Source organism: Scyliorhinus canicula, chromosome 17 (assembly GCF_902713615.1).
Source record: "Scyliorhinus canicula chromosome 17, sScyCan1.1, whole genome shotgun sequence".
NCBI lineage: Eukaryota > Metazoa > Chordata > Chondrichthyes > Carcharhiniformes > Scyliorhinidae > Scyliorhinus > Scyliorhinus canicula.
Window position 1 is genome coordinate 61,175,569 of NC_052162.1, and position 23,968 is coordinate 61,199,536.

General features: G+C 44.5%; 1 protein-coding gene across 1 annotated transcript in view; it reads left to right on the forward strand.

The window, feature by feature from the left end:
* LOC119952109 (ecto-NOX disulfide-thiol exchanger 2-like) overlaps window positions 1-23,968 on the forward strand; it is a 336,912-nt gene that overhangs the window by 307,021 nt on the left and 5,923 nt on the right. Inside the window, exons 12-17 of the mRNA XM_038775673.1 lie at window positions 2,392-2,567; window positions 4,097-4,204; window positions 5,418-5,606; window positions 13,014-13,064; window positions 15,744-15,849; window positions 21,308-21,393. Coding sequence (XP_038631601.1) covers window positions 2,392-2,567; window positions 4,097-4,204; window positions 5,418-5,606; window positions 13,014-13,064; window positions 15,744-15,849; window positions 21,308-21,393 — 716 coding nt within the window. The remainder of the gene's footprint in view (window positions 1-2,391; window positions 2,568-4,096; window positions 4,205-5,417; window positions 5,607-13,013; window positions 13,065-15,743; window positions 15,850-21,307; window positions 21,394-23,968) is intronic.

Below are 23,968 nucleotides of genomic sequence, written 5' to 3' on the forward strand. Positions count from 1 at the left end.
ATGAAGGTCTATCCACCTTATCTGAGCTAGCAGAAGCAGACTATGAAAGTCTACCAAGCGCACGTGAACAACAAAAAGATGATGAAAGTCCACCCAGCTCATTTAATCAACAATAAGACATGAATATCTACCCACTGTGTGAGAATAGTGACAATGTGATCACAATTGACATACAGGATGGGCAAGATCACAGTGAGACTGACAGATCTCAGCTCGTCTGTACAGAAACACTCAACGATCCAAGTAAAACTACTCATGAGTCCCAGTGAGACCATGCCAATTAAAACCTCATCTACTCTAAGCTACCCACCAGAAAATGAAATCTTGAAGATTTTAACTCGAGAAGAGGAGCACCAAGAAACCAAAGATGATTCAAGTGAAATGACTCCAAAAGAGGAGCACCAAGAAATCAATGATGATTCAAGTGAACCAGAAATGACTCCAGAAGAGGAGCACCAAGGAAGGAAAGAGGAATCAAATCAACCACAAATGACTGATGTCACCAAGATCAATGCAACATCAGATCATTCTCACAATCCTCAAGAAGAAACGCTCAATGAAACATCAGATACCACAAAGGACATTGACACCAATAACTTTGAGAATGACTCAAATTATTCACACGGAACAGTCATTGAGTACAACAAGAACAACAAAAACCACAAGTAGCACAACAGAAACGACAACAGCAACAAGAAGCTCAACAAGAACAACAACAACTACAAGCACAACAACAAAAACAACAAGCACAACAACAAAAACAACAAGAAGCATAACAAAGACAACAACAGAAACAACAAACACGATGAAAACAACAGAAACAACAAGCACGACAAAAACAACAACAATGTATGACATGGTACAACTCTGCACATGAAAGACAATGTAACAGCACAGTTCAAAACAATGACAAGAGTACAAACATACCATGGCATGACAACAAATCTCACAAATTCATATCTGTCCAACAACAAACAAGCAAACCAGCTTTCAAGGCAAATGACATACAGAATCAATACCGCAAACACAGGAAGAAGTCCAGGTCAGACAACAAAGATGTGACACAGAATCATTACCACAAGCATAGAAAAAAAGGTCAAAATCAGGCAACAAAGTGATTCGACCATTCGAACACCTCATGATGACTTGTTGATTACATAAAAACAAGAACACTAACGACGTTCATAAAGAAATGACAACATCAACATCACCACTTCAACAACAGAAGTAGAAAGGAACTCAACCGAATAAATTGATAAAGTTTGGACTCATAATTTTTTTAAATTAAGATTGGACTCCTAAGTATTAATTGGCTTTGTATAATCATTAATATGAGCACAACATGTACATATCATCATTTATCTACCTGTTTCAAGCAAACAAAAAAAACCCTAAAAGACAAAATGTATTAACATTTGACTGATTAATTCAGTGATTTTGTGTAATGCATTTGCAAACTGCATCCATTATGTTTTTTTATATTTTCTTTACAACATACAGAAAATATGTAATACAAGAAAAAAAAAAGCGGAATGTAGTGATCTCTGTATGTGTATGTACATAAGGGGTTAATGTGTAATCGGTAGTACCAGATGATCAGTAGAGGGCCGGACCAACAGCGGTATAAAAGAAACCACATTGGGTCTCTCTCTCTCTCTCTTTTGGATGTACTGTGACTAGGACAGGAGTATCAGATTAGCTCAGATGGTTAGTGTAGTTACACATAGTTACTGTAGTTAGATCTTGCTAACCTTATCACTAGTATCAATGTTAAAGTAAATAACTCACGCAATTATTGTTATAGTTACTCAATAAACCTTTTGTTACTACTGGACAAGTTTGAGTTTTCATCAAGATTCAGAAGACCTCATCAGTAACCAAGGTTTGAGTAACACATATTACACTCCGTAGTATATCAAAGCACACACAGAAGTATAATCAAAGATAATACAGGAGCATAATAAAAGAGTACCGTTTGGCCTTGTATATATTTTTTACTGTTTTATTAAAAAGATATGGTCAATCCACCTAGCCTGCACATCTTTGAGTTGTGGGGGTGAGACCCACGCAAGCATTAGGAGAATGTGCAAACTCCACACAAACGTGACCTGGGGCCGGGATCAAACCCGGGTCCTCGGCGCCGTGAGGTGAGCTGAAGACCTGGCCAGATTCTAGACATTGACTGCTTTAAAATTGGCCTTTGGTTCCCTATGAAAACATCAGAGTATAAGTGGTTATAGACATTTAATGTTGTAAATTCCACAATGTTTTATACTCTTTCAATCAATTTGTCCAGATTTCATTGATAATTGGGTGGAAAATATGTGAAAACCCCACACCACTGTATTTAAGAATTTGATTTTAAATATTTTTATTTTACCATCATTATAGCTCAGGCTGAAGCACTTAAACAAGAGAATGACAGCCTCCGGTGGCAGTTGGATGCCTACAGAAATGAGGTAGAATTACTAAAACAAGAGCAGGGTAAGCTCTACCCTACTGAAGAAGAGACCACAAAGGACCAACAGCTAAAACTACTGCAACAGACATTGCAGGGGATGCAGCAGGTACTGATGTCTCTTTTATAATTATTGTAGAAGTGCAGGATATGGTCCTTAATGTAGCCTCTGAAAGCATTTGAAGTAAACAAAGCTGTCACCAGAGTGTTCACTTAGAGTGGTTGTTGGAATTATTCCAGCTAATATTGTCATCTCACTTTCCTAACAGACTATAAAAATTGAATATATCCTGCAGAAGGACTCTGTTATTTTCCAAGACATAAACATTTTATATTTAACTGATTTCAATTTATCCCATATAAAATAAAGGGAGAAACTCTCTAAAGGAGATGCAGGAACAAAGGGACCTAAGTGGATATGTACATAAGTCATTAAAGGTGGCAAGGCATGTTGAGAGAGCAGTTAATAAAACATATGGTATCCTAGGTTTTATTAATAGGGGCATTGAGTACAAGAGGAAGAAGGTCATGTTGAACTTCTATAAGATACTAGTTAGGCCTGCGTCCAGCTTTGGGCGACATACTTGAGGAAGGATGTGACATTGGAGAGAGTACAGAGGAGATTCACAAGAATTATCCCAGGGTTAGAGAACTGTAGCTATGAGGATAGATTGGAGAGATTAGGTCTGTTTTCCTTGGAGAAAAGAAGGCTGAGAGAAGATTCTGAGGAGTATAGGCAGGGTAGTGAGAAACCTTTACATCAAGAACTAGAAACCACAAATTCAAAATAATGGGTAAAAGGAGTAGAAGTGGTGAAGAACGATTTTTAATCCAGAGCGTGGCTGGAATCTGGAACAAACTTCTTGAAAGGGTGGTGGAGGCAGGTTTGGCTCGATCAAGATTTCCACTGGGTAATTGGATTGCTATCTGAAAAGAGAGAATGTGCAAGATTACCAGGGTAAGGAAAGGGAGTGGGATAAGGTAGTATGTTCATTCAGCAAGCCAGCACAGATACAATGGGCTGAATAGCCTCCTTCTGCCCTGCAAAGGTTCTGATCTGCATGCAACACATTGTGTAGCTACTTATTTGACTGGCTTCACCTTGGCACATAATTTCATTTCTGCTGTTCAAGAACTGGCACTTGTTCCACAATAGAAATGGAAAATCCCTGTTTGTGACTGTGTCATCTGAATTAACCATGATTATCACACCACTTTATACTTGCTGCATTGATCTGGCCTGTTACTTTACTTAAATGCTTTCTGGTAATGCATGTAAGATTGCAGCCTGACCTGAATATCTTAACTGTGAATCACCATTCAGAGCCAGCTATAGCAACTGATTTATCTTAAATGAACAAGGCCTAAAGCACAGAATACCACCAATATTAGCTGGGTAACCTAAGGATTCTGCAGTACTGTGATGCAAATAGAAACTTGCTGGCATTAAAGGTGGTACCTTACTTGCCCATCACTAATGCAATCTTTACTTGTGCAATAGGCATTATAATCAACAATTTTATAAGTAACATCCTCTGGCTACGTAAAAGAAGAGATGAAAAATAAAAGATATGTATTGGTGAAGAATAGAATATGGTTTACTTTGGTGAATTTTCTCTGTTCCCTCATTATTAACAGCAACTTCTGAATTTGCGAGAAGATTGCAAGAAGAAAGAATCTGAATTCCAGAAGGCAAAGGAAGAAAAACAGAAAGCGGAGCTATTATTGGAGACTCTTAAAGGAAAGGTGAGAGCATGGGAACTGCATCAGCAAGCTTCCAGTGGTTCCTGTTTTTGAGCATATCCATCAATATTAATTTTTTCAGTTATTGCTCCTTGGCCTTATTTAAGTAGGACTCAATGATAACCCGGGAAGAATCCATTTTGATTGTTTAGTTAAAACCTTCCAACCCAGACTGCAGTCCATCTAGACAGCTATAATGAGGTATTTTTATCATCTTTGACTTTGTGGTTCTTAGATAAACGGTTAATGTGCATGTGATAGAATCTTATAACTGTTAGAAGTCAAATTTCAATGCATTTAAGTGAAGCTTGGTTGTGTGCTTCCCTCACCAGCAAAGGCTTTAATGGATAGATGAGTTGATCTTTTTTCATTCTCACTTTCTTCCCCCTAACCAGCTCATGAATATGGAGCATTTCACTTCTCTGAGCTAGTGGAGGTTATGTGCTGTGGACCAATTCTCTCCTAAATAGAATGACTCTTTTATTCTTTATTTCTCTAAGGCTTTCTGCATTTGACCCTGTCCCACAACCCCCAAAAAGGAAACAAGGGCACGATTTTTCCAATGCGTTGCGTCCAGCGCTGATCACATGCCGCCACGGGCATCCCGGAAGAGGCCCAAAACGAGCTTCACGCCAGACAGAGGCTCAATCTGGATCATGCCCTCGTGATCCAGAAAATAATATTTAAACGAGCCATTAAGCTCATCAAAACATGTGCAGCCTGTTGGAGGCTGCATTCTCCTGGCTCCCAGGAGTCACCAGCCACACCAATGAGCATTCACCCAGGTGCCGAATAATACTGGTCTCCATTAGCTGAGGTCAGGTATGATGGCCACTCCGGGGAGGGGGCTCAGAAAGAAATTCTGTGTGTGGGAATTACCGGTGAGTAACACCCCACGCCCGAAAAATATGACCAAGGGGACGACTTAACGGAAACATTTCTAAATGTGTTCGCGAGCGGGAACAGCCTCGAACTTCCCGATGGATGACCTGGCAAGGTTGTCACTGGTATCAAACGTTAATTGGTTCACTTGATGATGCCCCACCGGCTTCATGTCGCAAATGACTGTCCCATTGGCTGATTCGCCGGGACCACGCTCACCAGCCCCCCTGATTATGAAGGAGAGAAGCGCTTAAACCAATGCCACAGAGGTAATGTAACACAGCATCCCAATGCATGATACGTGCAGCTCACAATGTCCTATGTGTCCCTGCAGGAGAAGCTGGACCATAACAGACGGGAAAGGGCCCAGACAGGAGTGCCGTACATCAAAGTCCTCACTCCATTCGAGGAACGGGCCCTGGAGGTTGCAGGGATGGCCGGGGATAGATCGGTCACCTCCATTGAGATTGGCCTGCGTGCAGAGGTGGATAACTACCGGCCCCAGCCAGAGGGCCAGTCACATGTGAGTTGTACATGTCAGCATGTTGGTCCCGCTCCTCACTGACCACATGTCCATTCTCCCACACGACCTCCATCTAATGGTGCCAGCCCATTCAGGGTGGTTTTCTCGCTCTCTCTTTTCCCCCCCTCCTTCCCAATCTATACCTTCCAACAGAACACTAAGGAGGAGAGCACCGAGGATGTCACCGTAATAGTCACGGCACCTCGGTGGGCAAACATAGTGGACAGGCTTCTGGGGCACACTCTGGTTAACTCCACACAGTTGCTGATGCACATCAGTTGGAAACATGGAGCTTCCAGGCGAGACAGCAGTTTCAGGTGTGCTGGATCCCAAGACACAGCTGGTTCCAGTCAAATACTGAGCCTCTGGACCAGGTTTACCTGGAGCTGATGCAGTCAATAGGGTGTGGCCGTGAATTTCAGAGGGGGATGTTAGCGACACTCCAGCAAGTCCACAGCCAATTGGAGGACTCCCAAAGGTGGAGAGCTCAAGAGATGGAGCCGACAATGCATGGCACCGAGGCCAACACAGCTAAGGTGGCAACCGCAGTGAAGAGCCTGGAGCACAACGTCAACACCATGAGTGGTGGTGTCGAATGAGTTTTCCAGTCAATGATGGCCGTTGTTGAGTGCCTCGGCAGCATGTCCCAGTCACTTGGGGATATGTCTGTAGCAGGTGGACCTTTCTGAGGCACTGCGGAGTATGTCTCAGTCTCGGGAGGGCATTGCCGAGGCGCTAACATGTCACGGAGTCAGCACCCGGAACAAGGTGGCACGGCAGGGAATGTTCCGCCAGCGAGTGGGCTAGGGCCCTCTGGCTCCCGGGCCCCCCAGGGGATACCCACTAGGGGCAGCAAGAGACACAGTAAGCAGCTGTCTGCCTCCGCCGCTGATGTGCATCCTGGGGAAACATCTAGACATAGAGCAGAGAACGAAGGGCCAAGCAGATAGCGGATCACTGAGAGGGTGCTGGGAAGAGGGTGGGAGCAGCACGGGAAAGGGGACGGAAGGGAGCGGCACCATCGGTGGCTTGGAGTAGGGTCACTGTTGTACAACAATAAAACACTTTGCACCAGAGGCATGTGAAGCCTCAAACCCCCTGCCTTAGTCTCCCTGGGCACAGTGGTCCTGGATCCCTGCCCCCCGCCCCCGCCCCCCCCCCCCCCCCCAACCCTACCCAAGGCATACCACGTGCAGATGATGGGTGCGAGCGTTCACTTGCCAGACAGACTGTGACATGGTGAGGAGCACCAGTGTCCAGCTTACAGTGGATTATCATCATCGTCCTTCCGTTGATATGGACCCGCTGACGGTGCCAACACAAGCCCAACACCCAGGAGTGATGTAACACAGATACTGGGTGGGTGGAACAGGGCGATTGGGGTTAAGTGAAGCCGGGTGGAGAATAGAGGAACAGATGAGGCGGGGTACTGGTTGGGATGACAGATGTATCCACATCCTATGTGAAGTGAGTGAGAATGAATGCCTCCCTGGCCCTCTGGGCATGCTACCTGTCCTCCATTTGCCAACTGGTCTTGTGGGTCCTCTCTGGGCTCGTCCTCCAGTTCTCCTGGTCTGGTTCCTACTCCTTGGTGGCTGCATGTTCCTCCTCCTCCACCTCCAGCTGCTGTGCCAGATTGAGGAGAACACAGCAGACCACCACAAGGCAGGCAACCTGTGCCAGGTTGTGGAGGGCACAGCAGACCACCACAAAGCAGGCGGGGTGCACTGCAGTGCACTACCAGAGTGGACGAGGCATTGGAACTGCATTGCTGAGCAGTCCAATGCACCGCTCAATGACAGCCCGGCCTCATTATATTGGTTCCCTGCATCAGCCACCAGCCTCCACACTGGCATCATTAGCCAGGTTCTAAGCAGGTACCCATCCCCCAAGAGCCAAACTACCATCCTGAGGTGTCCCTCGAAGATGCCAGGGATTTCTGAGTGTCCCAGGATGTATCTGGCATGCATAATCACTGGGAAGCGTGCGCACGTCCATTAACTTCATGTGGGCGGACACAAATTGGAATTTCAGGGAGTGGAACTCCTTTCCTATTGATGTAGGGTGCTCCCTGACACCCACGTACGTACAAGACAACATGCATGCTATTACCCCATGGACCGGGGCATCCTGGCGATGGTGGAGAATCCTGCTGCCCGGGCATCTGTTGGGTTAGGTCCATGTCAAAGTTTATATAGTTGGCTGCTCGGGCAAACAGGGCATACGTGACTTCACAGATACACTTGTGGGCTGTTGCTTGGGAGATGCCACACAAGCCCCCGCTCGAGAGCTGGAATGAATCTGAGGCATGAATGTTCAGGGCTGCAGTGACCTTGATGGCTACCGGGTATGGATATCCTCCTCCACGTGATGCCAAGTCCACAAGGACATAGCACAGGTGCCGCATCGTCTCCAACGGCACATACTGTCCATCGTCCATATGACCGAACAGCGACGCCTGTACACCTTGGGCTGTCGCCAGCCTCCGCTCTGGGACCCTCCCTGGCCTGCTAAGCTGCCGGGTCCTCCGTGGGTGGGCAGGGCCCTGCACATGGGCTGCCACCTCGAGCCTGTCTATGCTGCTGCCTCTGCCTTCTCCAGGTTCTGGCCATTTGGCCTGCCAGCAGCACTGCGAGGGCAGCCTCCGCAGGGCCCATTATATCGTCCATCCTGTGTAACATCTGTAAAGAATTGACAAGGTTGAGGGACAGTCAATCAGCAATGACTTCCAGCCCAGCACCCTCCAGTCCCCCATGGCTCCTCCCCCCCCCCCCCCCCCCCCCCCTCACATCCCATGCCATCTCTCAGGGTGCCGTCCAACACTCCCTGCGCACACACCCCCAACCACAGCAGCAGCCTCCGCTGAAGCCCCAAGTCTACCCGATCGCGCCCTTAGTCATTTTTTTGGGTGAATTGTCCCCCAGTCTTGCAATGGCTGTAAGCAAATAAAAGGTAACCCTAAATCTAAGTCATAAGACTTTACAGGGAAGTTAAGCATTCAATCTTATGGGCTATTGGCAATTACTTATAGTTTAACTCAACAAATACCTAAAGTTTAAAGATTGCTCAGCCTAGCCCTTTCACCACCGTGTTCAGAATCAAATGATTTCTAAATAAAGATAAAGTCCACCTCAAGTTTGTCACAATAATACGGTGATTGTGGTAATGGACTCCAGTATTAAATACAGTACGGTATACTCTGTGTGCTACCTGTGATCACCTGACCTGGGGTCCGACGGTCAGATAGCACATGTAAGAGAAAATTGTGACAAAGCTGCAAACTGCCTTGCTGTTGTGTGTTCATATGCTGAAAATGTGTCAGTAATAAAGTTAGTTTATAGCAATTGTGTAAGTCATCCTGCAAGATGAAAACAAGACAAAGTATAGCTGCAGAAATACAATCAAAAATAAAAGGAGAAGAGTCTTTATTTTGATGGGAATGATATTGTCATATATCACCTACAATAATTGTATGTGGCCATCAGCTTTCACAACTTTTGAACTGAGAATGTAGACAAATGGAATGTTACAGATAGTTTCCTTTATTAAATCTGCACCTAATTCTCTCCCACTCAAAGTAGCGCCAGTATCTTGTGCCTGTCCTTTAAACTATAGTTTCATATCCCTAGTGCATCCTCTTGTGCTCATGTCCTTTCTATAATAAAGTGCCCCAAAATATGACTTGTTCTAACTGAACTGTTCCCTAAGTTTGCCCTGCACAAATTTATAATTACTTCTGGACTTATATTTTATGTTCCTACATATAAAATCTAAAATGCTGTTGGTGCATTTGTTCGGGTTCTAAAAACTACACTTTGAGAAATGTTTATATTTGAATCCCTGGATCATTTGTTCTTCAGTATTGTTCCATACTCCAAACCTTTGCTTTCCTTCCAAAATATATTGGATCCACCCGAAAAGAAGCTCACCGCAGTGCAGCCTGGGCAAAATCCGGGAGACTCCGTTTCCGGGATCTACCCAGGTCGCAACGCCTCGCGAGATTCAACACAAGACTTTGCAATGTAAATCCTGCCCACAATGGGTGGGATCACCTTTTGGCAAATCTGTATATTAGAGCAAGACAGTTCTTCTCACTCTAATGTGCAGATTCCTGAGGTACCTGAGGCTTTGCCTCGGAGACATTGGCGAGAGCCGTACAGCGCTGGCCCCCATAAACGGAGACTAGACTGAACAACAATCATGGGGGTCTCCCTGGGGATCGGAGATACCCAGCTGCATTCCCCTCGTACAGGGTGGTGCCCTGGCACTGCTGGTGCCAGCCTGGCACGCTGGCAGTGCCAACCTGCCTCCGCTAAGGTGTCCAGGTGGCATTGCCAGTTGGCATGGGATCTGCCAGGGTTTCAAGCTGACATTTTTTGCATGCGCGATCGGACCGGGGCAGTTGGGGGAGTTGTGGGGGGGGGGGGGGGGGGGGGGGGGGGGGTGCAGGGTAGGTCGACAATTGCTTCGGGAGGCCTCGGATAGAGTACCATTTTAAAATGACAGCTCGATCTCTCACTACACTCAGGAGTTTCAGAGTGGAGATCCCCAGTGTACAAAATGGGGCTGTGTGACCTCAGCCAGCTGGTCCCAGCTGAGGCCCTTGTACAACGTGTGTGGGGTTGAATATCCATGTGTTTCTCGACGCTGCGAGCACCGGGAAACACATGGCTAAAAGTGCTCGCTATGGGACTTTTTTCCCATTTGGCTGAGTCGAGCTCATTATCTCTCTGGCTAACCCACATTCAGTTAGATTTACCATCTGCCTGTTCATTCTGTGTCCTTCTGAAGTCTTTTATAGTCCTTGCTGTTTGCCAAACTCCTTACTTTAGTTTCATCAACAAATTTTAATATTGCCTTCATACAAACATGCAATTTAGGAGCAGGAGAAGGTAATTCAGTCCCTCGAGCACACTATCATTTATAAAGATTGTGGCTGAACTGATTGTGGCCTGTGTTGTCTGCCACATACAGGCTTTGACTCCCATTTACTCGATCTTTAAAATATTCAATGACTCCACTTCCACTCCTCCCTGGGGAGGAGAATTCCACAGACTGGCACCCGTGAGGAAAAAATATTCTCCTCATCCCTGTCTTAAATGGAAAGCCCTTCATTTTCAAACTGATATCCCCTAGTTTAATCTGTCCCATAAAGGGAGACATCCTTCCTGCATCGTTCTCGTCAAATTCCCTCAGGATATTTTGTTTCAATAAGATTACATCTCATTCTTCTAAATTCAAATGGATACAGGCCCACCTGTCCAATCTATCCCCTTAAGATAACTCCTTCCTCCCAGCAATTAGTTGAGTCAAGCTTCTGTGCACAGTGTTTAATGCAAACATGTCTCCTCTTAAATAAGGGGACAAAAACTGTACACAGCACTCCTGATGTGGTCTCAGCAATGCCCTGTGTATTTGTAGCAAAACTTCCCCACTTTTATATTCCATTCCTCTTACGATAAATTACAACATTCCATTTACCTTCCCAATAATTGCATGCCGCAGGAGTGCCCAAAATGTTGATTGTGTTCAACTGTTGATCTGGAACCAGTTTTTAGTCGACTGCGACTTTTTACGTACCACACACTCAGCGAGTGTGAGGTGTGCTTTTCTCTGCACTGCGCATGTGTGGTGTACACTTTCTATACCTGCTTTCTCCATGCAAAAGGTACGTAAATATGATGATGCAATAGAAACTAAGTAATACTGTTGACTGTTTTAGGTGAAGGCAGCTACAAAAATCCTGCATGTTGAAAGCAGAATGCAGTGAGCACATATTGAGAATAATTGTGCCTGTTAACTGGATTGGCAACTGAATATTGCCCAACATTAAACTTTTGCTGCATAGGGTATAGACGTATATGCTCTGTCACGGTATTTGTAATCCAGAGACCTGGACTAATGATCTGGAAGATAAGATTTTAAATCCCAGCACTCAGCTAGAGAATTTAAATTTAATGAATTAAACTAGTTTAAAATTCTGGAACTGGTGATCACAAAGTTACCAGATTTTTGTACAACCCACCTGCTCTATTAATGCTCTTTAGTGGAGGAAAGTTTTTCATAATAATGTGCAGGAGTGTGCTTGGTGCAATTTTTAACTTTAAGCATAGACAGCAGTTACTTGCTCAAAGAACTGGAGTAAATTAGTCAAACCCGATTTCCATTTCATAGAACCATGTTGACTCTGCCTGATTGCATTAAATTGTGCTAAATTCTGACATAACCTCCTTAATAATAGGTTCCAGCATTCTCCCTATGAGAGAAGTTGTACTAATGCGCCTATAGTTTCCTGCTTAGTGTCTCCCTCCTTTATTGATTAGAGAAGTTGAATTCACTATTTTCCAATCTAATGCAACCTTTCCTGAATCTAAAGAACTTTTGAAAATTAGATTTGATGCATCACAACAGCCACTTCTATTAAGACCCCAGGATAAAGTGGACCTGGGACTTGAATAATTTTCTCTGTACCCTTTCTCATTACCTATGCTGTTGCCTTACTCGCTTATCTTCTCTCCCTTTAGTTTATCACATCTCCTATCACTTAATCGCTTAATTCCCCCACTATTTAGTTTTAACACCACTTTTTTTTTAAAAAACATTTTTTTTAATTTTCAGTGCTCAAGTCTTTTTTATCCAATTAAGGAGCAATTTAGTGTGGCCAATCCACCTGCCCTGCACATCTTTTTTGGGGGGGACCCACTCAGACATGGGAAGAATGTGCACACTCCACAGGGACAGTGACCCAGGGCCAGGTTCGAACCCGGGCCCTCAGCGCTGTGCGGCAGGAGTGCAAACCATTGCGCCAACGTGCCACCCTAGTTTAACACCTCTCTACCACGCTAGTTATGTGACTCACCAGAACAATAGTCCCAGCACTGTTCAGGTGAAGACCATCCCAATGGTAAAACTCCCACTTTTTCCAGTACTGGTGTAAATACAATTTGTTCTTGCTATGTCCACAGCCAAATTGTCAATATCTTATTTCTTTGGATTTTTGTCTTAAAATAAAATTATAATATTTGTCACAAAGATGCAACTCTATTTAACAGCAGACTCACCTTAACAGCAGTTAATGTTGAATTTTACTTCCAATGTTCCTGCTGTCATTCAATTGAGTCTGCTGTAAAGTGTGGTTTATTTGTCTGGAAATTCATTGTATCCTACCCAGACAGCTTGGAAATGAGCTTGTTTGTGGAAATTTCCCCTGTAGAAAACAAGTTGCTAAAAATCCTGTTATTTAATTGCTTTTGTAATTTGGCCAGACTATATATAAAAGCATATCAGCCGCATGTTAGCCACATGGAAACAATCAGAAATTTGTAATAATACATGGGAGTAGATTGCAAAACATGACTGTGTGTTATTTTCTCAGTCTGTCAAATGAATTGTGCTGTTTCAATTTAGGAGGACAGTGCAGGTAGACAAGATATCGAGGAGAGCAATAACCAGGGAAATGTGAGTGCCTTTATTATTTAAAAAGATCCTTTAGTTTGCTAAATGTTACAATTCGCATTTATTCATTTTGGAAGCAATCCACTGGATGTTAATTTTCTCTTGATGCAAATGAATTTGCAGTTGTTGACTCATGGTCCAAGTTCCACAAAATAGTTTGAAAATACATGACAATCTGAAAATTGCATTTTAAATACTAAGTTCAATTCTAATTACCTTGGAAACACTATCAAAAGGGCCTGATGTTAATCAGAAGTCAGTTATGAGCAACGGTTTGAAGAGCACAGTTTCAGTTTTCATATGGGACAAAATAGAGAATGTAACATATCCAATTGAATAGAAAAGATTAAAATTAAACCAGGCGTTCAGCATAAGAATGCATAAGCACATGTTACACCGAGGCATGAAGTATGTTTCACAATTATTATTACTACATGCAGTGGTTTTCCAACCAGAGTTGTGAAATCCAGTAACCTCATAGACTAGTCTTCATCATCAAAAGAGGGCATAGAGAGATTTTTCTCCCCTAATTGTTTTGAGATTTTTTTCCCCCTCCCCCAATGGGCCTGGCTTGACAAGTCATAGATTCCCTACAGTGCAGAAGGAGGCAATTCAACCCATTTAGTCTGCATCAACCCTTCAAAGGAGAACCCCAGGCGCACGCCACTGCCCTATGCCCACCTAACTTTTCTTTGCACACTAAGGGGCAATTTAGCTTGGCTAATCCACCTAAACTGCACATCTTTGGATTGTGGGAGGAAACCCACGCATACACTGGGAGAATGTGCAAACTCCACACAGTCACCCAAGGTTGGAATTGAATCCGAGTCCTTGGAGCTGTGTTGTAGCAGTGCTAACCTCTGTGCCACCATGCTGCCAATAAGGAAAAGAAAATTGATGAACCACCTACTGTTGAGAATGTGTGAAAAAACATGTATCAAACAAAAAAGCAATAGAGTACCAGGGCTCAACAAGATGACTGCAACAGTGTGCAAGCACAATGATGATTCTGTTACACAAAGTTTTAGTTATTACCAGTAATAAGTGGAAAAAGAAAAAAACATTTGACTATGGTAATTACCACATTCTCCTGAGCAGGGAAGATGCTCAATCAAATGATAAATAATCTTTTGATAAACGTTGCAGAAGTTTTGAAGCAAATTACAGAAGAATCAACATGACCTTCATAGAAGGTCAGAAAGAAGACGTAGAACAATAACTTGCATATACAATTTATTGGTATCACCAAGATCTTCATTGTTACTAGTAGGCAATGTTATTCCTGGGCAAGTCCAGTTAATTAAATAAGATAATTAACATAATCAGACATGTCCATGAATTTTCCATTTCATCCAACACATTGTTTGTTGTAACTTAAGACAAATCCACTAGCTTTTATTGGTTATTTTCAAAGCTATTGAGGATAATGAAACAAAAGGTTCCAGCACAATTATTGGTGTAGAATTTTGAACCACAGAAGAATGGAATTTAAAACTGCACTGAGGCAAAATATTGGTGTGCTTTTATTTTTATTGATGAATGCAATACTCTCACTTATTTTGAAGCTACAAGGTATTGACCAATTTTGCTAGGTAGTATTTATGTCATGAACTAACCATGGCCTTAACAGATCCAAAGTTGTAAATCATACTGCAACTAACCTGTAAACCAGTCATCCAGTACATTTGTGATCTCGATAATTTTGGAAACTTGGAAAGTGTGCCATTAGAAGATAAAGCAACTGAAATAACATCATCAAATATGTATAGAATCTTTTATTAAAGTTATATAACAGTCACAAAAATGCTGCAACCCATCAAATTCATGGGCTAGTCAGGAAAAAGGACAGCAAGGGGGTTTGAAGAAAGATTTCAAAATATCCTGAAACAGACGAATGAATTGTGACATCCGTTTGGAATCTGATCAAATTTAACTAAAGGTTGCCAGGTTGAAAATCCTCCAGGAAGTGTTGCACTACACTCTTTCATCAATAGATTGTGAACAACAAATAAAAGTATTGTCCCAAAAGAGCCAACAATCAATGAATGGAAGCAACAGATGCACAATACATGTTACTATGTTCCATAACACGTTATTTAGTGAAGTCAATCCCACTGACAGTGTAGACTGCACCCCTTGTCGCTGGGAAACCTGTCCACCGGTGGGAACAGCCGGTAGATCGCCCCCTATAACTCATGCTTATGTGTCACAGTCACCTTCATTTTGAAGTGACTTGCATTGTTATAAACCTCATACTGACGCCATTAATTACTGTAAGCTAAATAATTTGCTAAAGCCCATAAGTATCCACGCTCTCAACCACGATATTCCAAACCATGAACTGGAAGCAAGAAACAAACCATGTTGACTCTCAATCTAATTCTTTGACAAAAATAGACTGTAGAAAGTGCTAGAAATGCACGAGTTTCAATGTGCATTTGATTTTTCTGTGGAAAGACTGGACAGGTTCCAATCTGTTACCTCGTTCGGTGCTATTATTGGGAACTTCTAGGTTTCGACTAGCCTTTTCTGATGGCCTGTGAAGTATAGGTCGCTGCTTACCAATGGTAAACTGATTAATAGGCAATTGGACTTTCAGTTTTTATGGATTCATGTAGAACTACAAACTGTTTTAATGTCAGCTAAGTAATGTTTAATGACTTCTGTTTCGCTCTACCACAGAACAACAGAGATTGTATAATATTGAGTTCCAGTCAAGAGAAGGATGGAGAGTTAGACAGGGTCATCACAGGGCCTGTCCGATCAGAGCGGGAAGCGCTACTTGTGGGTAAGAGACAGTCCAAGTGCAGCACAATCATTTTATCCTTTTAGAAGTGTTTGCGTTTTTCTAGATGTCCTGTTATTACCTTCTTGAAAATGGATTCTAGCAATTTTCCCAGTGACAGATATTAGACTAACTGGTCAATAGTTTCTGGTATTCTTTCTGGAATAGTGGTGTTACATTTGTGGTTTTCCAATATATTTCGATCTTCCAGAATTTAAGGAAATTTGGAAGATTGCAACCGTCTCTGGAAAACAGCATATAACGATCTTTGCAGCTCAGCAGTATATCTCACTCGGAGCTTTTCCAGAAGAGGCCGCTGGCTTCAGATCAGCTTGTTCTTAGAGAGTATTATCAGATTCTGGACTACGCTTGCATATCTGTCTCTCTTTTGCAGAGAGAGAGTTATCAAATTCTGGATTCTGCCTGACATCAGCCTTTTTATTGGAGAGAGAGAGAATTATCAGAGTCTCACAGTGGCCTTTTGGTGAGAATTAACTGGATATTCCAGGAATGAGTTGGTCAGATTCTTTCACCCAGCTTGCAGAGTTGAAAGTGAAACAAACTCCAGTGTTGTGACACTGAGAAACATCACCACTGGCCACCAGGCAGGGACATAAACATTTGGCCAATTCATTAGCCTCCAGCGAAGTCATTCAAACTGAGTCACACTGATGCCTTCTGGATTCTTCCTGTTTGATTTAAAGATACAGGCCATTGCTTTTGCTTGAGTTAAAGATATAGGCTGCAGCAGGCAGATTGGTGAGGATGAGGTCAAGTATGTTTTTCTGTCTTGTTGGTTCCCTCACCACCTGCTGCGGTCCCAGTCTCGCAACAATGTCCTTTAGGACCCGGCCAGCTTGGTCTGTGGCGGTACTACCGAGCCACTCATGGTGGTTTCATTGAAGTCCCCCACCCACAGCATATTCTGCACCCATGCCACCATCTGTGCTTCCTCCCAAGTGGTGTTCAACATGGAGGAATACTGATTGCTCCCCCTTGCACAAATATTCAAACCGTCCATCACCGATGAGCAGTTGCAGCCATGTGTACCATCTACAAGATGCACTGCAGTATCTCACCAAGGTTCCTTAGACAACACCATCCAAACCCACAACCATTATCATCTAGAAGGACAAGTGCAGCAGATACCTGGGAACCCTACCACCTGAAGGTTCCCCTCCCAAATCACTTGCCACCCTGACTTGGAAATATACCACCGCTCCTTCGCTTTCACTGGGGCAACATTCTGGAATATCCTGCCTAACAGCACAGTGGATGTACCTACACCTCAAGGGCTGCAGCAGTTCAAGAGGCAGCTCACCACCACCTTCTGATGGGAAATAACTGCTGGCCTAACCAGCCACACCCATAGCCTGTAAATGAATTTTTTTTAAATTCCAGTGAGAAACTCCCCAAACTCCAAAAAGATGACTTAAGTATGGGTGAATACCGGTCTGGGTTGCATTCAAACACCCAGCAGGAATCAGCCCGCCAAATCTGCCCAAAATGACACTTAGTTATTTTTTGGGGAGAATTGTGTCCACCATCTCTCCAGCAACTTTCTTTAAGATCATAGGATGCGTGGTTAGCACTGCTGCCTCACGGCGCTGAGGTCCCAGGTTCAAGCCTGGCTCTGGGACACTGTCCATGTGGAGTTTGCACATTCTCCCTGTGTTTGCATGGGTTTTGCCCCCACAACCCAAAGATGTGCAGGGTAGGTAAAGTGGCCATGCTAAATTTCCCCTTAATTGGATGCAGGGTGCAGGTCACAGACCCAGAAGACATGTCAGCTTTTAGTCCCATTAGTTTTCTTGGTACTTTTTCTCAAGTAATCATGATGGATTGAAGTTTCCTTCTCCCTTTTGCCCCCTGCTTTCCTATTATTTTTTGAATTTATTATGTATTTTACTAGGAAGGCAGATACAAAATAATTGTTGAAAATCTGCCATTTCCTTGTTTCCCATGATTAATCCCCAGTCTCACCCACTAAGCAACCTGCACAACTGCTGGTACTTTTCTTTTTAGGTAGAAACTTTTTACTGTCTGTTTTTCTATTTTTTTTCCAGTTTTCCTTAATACTCCACTTTATTTATTTTTTAGTCATCCTTTACTGGTTTCTACTTTTTTCCTCAATTGTCGAGCTAATTTTTGCAGCATTGTATACATTCTCTTTCAATTTGATACCATCCTTGACTTCCTTAGTTAACTACAGATGGCGCATCCATGCGAGTGCTGCTTTAGCTGAGTGGGAGTGTTTTTGGAGTAGGTGGAAATAGGGAGTTAGGTGGAACTGGGAGAAGGTGAAACTGGTAGCTGAGGCTACAAGGGAGAGAACTGACTGATGAGTCTTCAGGGGGCAGGGTCAGAGAGAGGAGTTCCAGACACCGGTGAGTAAACAGAGTAACTAACATGAGAGTTTTTTTTTAAATTGAGGGCAGTGGCGCAGTGGGTTAGCCTTGCTACCTGATGGCACCGAGGTCCCAGGTTCGATCCCGGCCCCGGGTCACTGTCCGCGTGCAGCCGCCGATCCTGTTTTCTTCACAACGCACAATTCTCCACCGCATCGGAAACCCCTCAACCGGGAGCGGGTGGCCGAGAATCCATCCAGCCCAATACCAACCCAGAGCTGAAATCCATATCTTCATTCTTTGGTTTACTTTATTCATGGGTGTGGACATCTCTGGCAAGGCCAACATTTATTACCTATCCCTATTGTCTTTGAGAAAGCATGGTGTGGACCTTCGTGAACTGCAATTGACAGCTTTCTAAATGCCACTGTCCTAGAGATGTGGGTATAGTGTGGGAAAATGGCATTGGTGTGGATGATCGACGATGATGGTAATGATTGGCAGAGCAGGATTGATGGGTTGAATGGGTTAGTCCTATTCCTCTGTTCCTAATCCACATGAGGAAAACCCCCACAGTGCTGTTGAAGGAATACCAAGATTCTTAACCCAATGAAAATGAAAAGAACAGCAATATATTTCAAAGCCAGGATGGTGAGCGACTTGACAGTGAGCTTAGAAGTGGTAGCGATGTTCCATGAACCTAATGCCCTTATCTTTCTCTGTGGTAGAAGTCAGGGGTTTGGGAGGCATTAATCCACTGAATCGTTAGAGGGCTGGGATAAATCTACTTTTAAAAAGTGAATAAATAGAAGAACCAGCAGATTCTGTAATCTGTTTATTATCCAATTGATACTGGAAATGGAACTGGATCTGACTTTAACAAACTGTCTTCTGACACCAACTGTAAATGCCTAACCTCGACCAGTTTTATGACACCTGAGTTAGTTTCATGTTGATGCCTGTTTGATTATGTGACAGTAAGAATGTTTACTAGAGTTAATATTGACCAGTCTTTCCATCAGATTGAATATTCTTTGTGTCATTTATTTAATTTGTTGATTTTCCCTGTATTATTATGCTGGACAATGCAATTTGTTTTAATATATTTACTGTTGGATGTAGGTTACATGAACATAATATTCATGAGCTTGACAATATTGTCCATCTCTAGCTGCCCTTGGGGCGTGTTGAGTCAACCTCATAATGTGGGGCTGGAGGATGCATGTTGGCCAGGGTAGGTTGGCAGTTTCCCTTCATTGAAAGGCATTACTGAACCAGTTGAGTTTTTTTACAATGATTCAGCTGCTTTTCACAATTTTCTGGTGGGTTTCCGGATGTTAATAGATTTACCGAATTCAATGTAAAGGTCATCATTACTTCAATTTGAACTCAACCAAAACCACTCGGCTGCCCAAACCCTTATAAAATAACCAATAGTATTCTGATTTCAAGCAGCGCTAACTTAGATGCGTGAGGCGTGATTACCAGCCATGTCCTGCTAGAATTGGAAAGGGTCACGGCCGGTAAATTCAGAGAAGACCTCCCTCCGGATACGCCTCGCGAGATCCACGATCTGAGTTAAGTCGGCTTAGAATCTGACATAGCTCTGCCTTCACCGGATCAGACGGCCACGCGGCATGTATTGGCCTTGCTGAGGATACCCCAGCCGGGCACCAATCAGCCACATAAATGTGGACCTGGGATGTCTTCCAGGCCATTGGAGGCTCCTGGGTGGTCAGGCATAGGGCACGATGACGCCCTGGGTCTCCCCTGGGCACTTGGGCAGTACCAAGGTGGAATTGCCAGGCTGGCACCTTGGCACAGCCACCCTGGCAGTGCCAGGGTGCCCAGTTGACAGGGTGGCAACTGGGTCCGGTCCAAAGGGGGACAGGCCAATGAAAGGAGGGAAGGGGGGTAAGAAGAGTGGGGGATGAAGGACAGGTATGAAGGGGCCTCTGAAAGTCTGGGGGTGTGAAGCGTGGGGGCACCGAAAGGGGGCGTGAGTGGGCCTGAAAAGGGGAAGATCTCAGCAATCCCTTACTTGGGGGTTGTGGAATAGTGCCCATGTGTGCAGGGGGTTGACACTGCCCATGTGATATAGTAACCCGATCATAGAACATAGAACACTACAGCGCAGTACGGGCCCTTCGGCCCTCGATGTTGCGCCGACCTGTGAAACCATCTGAAGCCTATCTGACCTACACTATTCCATTTTCATCCATATGTCTATCCAGTGACCACTTAAATGCCCTTAAAGTTGGCGAGTCTACTACTGTTGCAGGCAGGGCGTTCCACACCCCTACTATTCTCTGAGTAAAGAAACTGCCTCTGACATCTGTCCTATATCTATCACCCCTCAATTTAAAGCTATGTCCCCTCGTGTTGGTCATTACCATCCGAGGAAAAAGACTCTCACTGTCCACCCTATCTAACCCTCTGACTATCTTATATGTCTCTATTAAGTCACCTCTCAGCCTTCTCCTCTCTAACGAAAACAACCTCAATTCCCTGAGCCTTTCCTCGTAAGACCTTCCCTCCATACCAGGCAACATCCTAGTAAATCTCCTCTGAACCCTTTCCAAAGCTTCCACATCCTTCCTATAATGTGGTGACCAGAACTGCATGCAGTACTCCAGGTGCGGCCGCACCAGAGTTTTGTACAGCTGCAGCTGAGGAATCAGTCTGGCCAGCGAGTTGGAAGAGTGAATACCTGGGTGGGAGGGGTCATTGATTATGCTACCTGCTTTCCCCAGGCAGCGGGAGGTGTAGGTAGAATCAATGGATGGGACATGGGTTCGTCTGATGTACTGGGCTGTGTCCACAACTCTGAAGTTTTTTATGGTCTTGGGCCAAGCTGTTGCCATACCAGGCTGTGATGCAGCCAGATAGGATTCTTTCTATGGTGCATCAGAAAAAGTTGGTAAGAGTCCGTGTGGACATGCCGAATTTCCTTAGTTCCCTTAATTTCCGTTAAATCATGCCCGTGGTCTTTCTAAGTAACAGTATTGAATCTTGGTGCATCTTTCCTTATCTGTACCAGGATTTTATGGAAACAGTGGTTGTTTACACCTTTTAACCTTTTGCCCTAAAAAAATGTGTGCTTTTTAATGCAGGTATAATTTCGACTTTTCTCCATGTCCACCCATTTGGAGCCAGCATAGATTACATATGTTCTTATCTACAGCGACTGGATGCCAAGGTAAATTTGAAATGCTGCCTTGATGTAAGTTATTTGCATGAACCTCCTAGAAACCCAGAACCGTTATTCCCGCTATTTTCTGTGAATGTTACATTCATTCTCAATGCAGTAAACATTTTTGGTCAGGTGCCGTGGTCCGGTAGTTAAACAGAAATCTCACTAGCCTTTTCTCCATGGAACCCATGTTCAGTTTTTTCATCCCTCTCTTGAAGTTCTGCACCGCTTGACCCGCCAGCGCATTCAAGAAGGGTCTTGCAAATGCAACACATCCCATTTGTCTTCACAAAGTATTCAAACTCGACACTGGTAAAGGGGGTGCCATTGTCTGCGACCAGCGCCTCCAGAATGACGGATGGATGCTGAAGGAGAGCCGTAGCTTCTTAACCATATCAATAATCCTGACGATGTTAACTGCTGCTTCACTCTAGCCAGACCTATTGTTGGTGCTTCTGCAGCATTGCGTGTAGTGTGTCGACGATGGTCACTATGCCAAGAATCAATTTCCCATAGTACTTTACGAAACCTAATATCTAAGACCATAACACTGTTGCATTTTCCAGGCTCGCCTTATCTCCCGCACCTTCTCCTCAACTGGGTGTAGTCCATCCCAACTCACAGGATACGTCCTTGGTGTAGAAAACGCACTTTCAACTTTTGAGGCGGACCCCCATCTTGGAAATCTGGTGGAGTACTTCCTCCAGGTTGCTCAGATGCTTCCTCTCGGTTGCTCCTGTGGTCAGAACGTCATCCAAGTAGACCACCACACGCGGCAGCCTGTCAGGATGTTCTCCATAATGTGCTGAAATATTGTGCACACCAACGACAGTCCAAATGGTAGCCTCGTGTATTCATCGAGGCCCCTTTGAGTATTAATGGTTAGATAATGCCTGGAATCGGCTTTCAGCTCCAGTTGAAAGTAGGCATAGCTCATGTCAAGCTTGGGAAAGGAATGACTTCCATCTAACATCGTGTATAGGTCTTCTATCCACGTCATTGGGTACCTGGCCAGACGGGAGGCCTTGTTTACAGCCAATTTATAATCTCCGCACAGGCGTGCAGTTTTGTCAAGTTATCATACCGGGACTACCGGCACTGCCCAATCAGCAAAATGTACCAGCTGGATGATACCAAGGCCTTCCAACTGGCTGATATCATCCTCAGATTTTGCCAGCAGCACATAAGGAACTTGGTGGGCCTGGAAGTACTTCGACTGGGCCTGAGGCTCCACATAGATCTTGACTAGGGTCCCCTTAATTTTGCCCAGGACCTCCTGTAAGACTTCTGGCTACTTCCCCAAGACTTCTTAAAAATCCCTGGTTCCCATCTGGAAGACTTTGCCAGTCCAGCTGGAGGCGTTGTAACCAGTCACGGCCAGTAGACTCCACCCAGGGCCCCTCACTATTATAAAAGGCAGCCTTACGGGCTGCTGCGCATAAGTAATCAGGGTCATAATCATAAGCTATGAACAGGGGCCCCTCATCGCTAGTCACAAGCTTTGCCTCGGTGTCCCACAAACCCAGCTGTTGAACTCCAGCCCTGATTTTCTCGAAGGTCTACTTTCCTATTACCGAAACTGCTGCCCTCGTGTCCAACCCCATCTCTCTCAGGTGGCCACTCACATGGACAGTAATCCTGAGGGGGACAACTTGTGGTGTAGCAATATAATGCATCATCACCTCCTCATCATCAGTGGGCTGGCACCTCCCTTGGGTAGGACAGCGAGTTTGCTAGCTGACCTGTTGTTTCTTTCCTCAGTGGTTTTGGCAGCCACAAGTGCCCCACCGCCTTGGATCCTCCTCCGTTGATTCCGGGGAGGTGTCCTGCATGGCTCTAGTCGGCCTTGGCCAGTGGGCCTAGTCCCGACGGTTCTCAGACCAGGACGTGATTAGGGTGGGGGGTCTCAGTCCTAGGGGCTGTTCACGAGGATGTCCTGCACTGGACCTCCATCCCTGACATCCCCTGCGGTCCCTGGACTTTGCACTCTCCCATGAGAGGGAAATCACGATGGCCTTCTTTCGATCCAGCGAAGGCTTGACCAGAAATTTTTGTTGGGTCGCCATATTACTTACGCCAATTTGTTCAATCGCGCCAAAAACTTGATAACGGACTCTTCTCGAGTCCTCTCAGCCATACTAAATCTGTGCCTCTGTCCAATAACCCAAAACCTTGGGGTTGTAGTGGTTTATCATGAGTGCCACCAGCTCTTTGTATGTCTTGGAGTCTTGGGGGGGGGGGGGGGGGGGGGGGGGACGCCAGGCTCTTTATGATGCCAAAAGTGGGTTCCCCAGAGGCAGTCAGAAGAATTACCATCTGCCGATCATCCCCAACGATAGTGTTTGCCTTAAATAAAATAGCATATAAGCTCAGCGTACTGGCTAAGTCCTCTATACCCACATTGAATGCATTGAGTCTGCCAAAGAGCGACATTTTCAAAATGGTGCAAACCTTATTCCTTTGTGAAGAGAGCTGGCTGTGCTCCAAATGGTTAGCAGCACCGACTGTAGTTCAGCTTTATCCTCGTCGCCAATTTAGTAGCCATGGAGGAGTCTGGAAACAACAGCCAAAATAAGGTTTA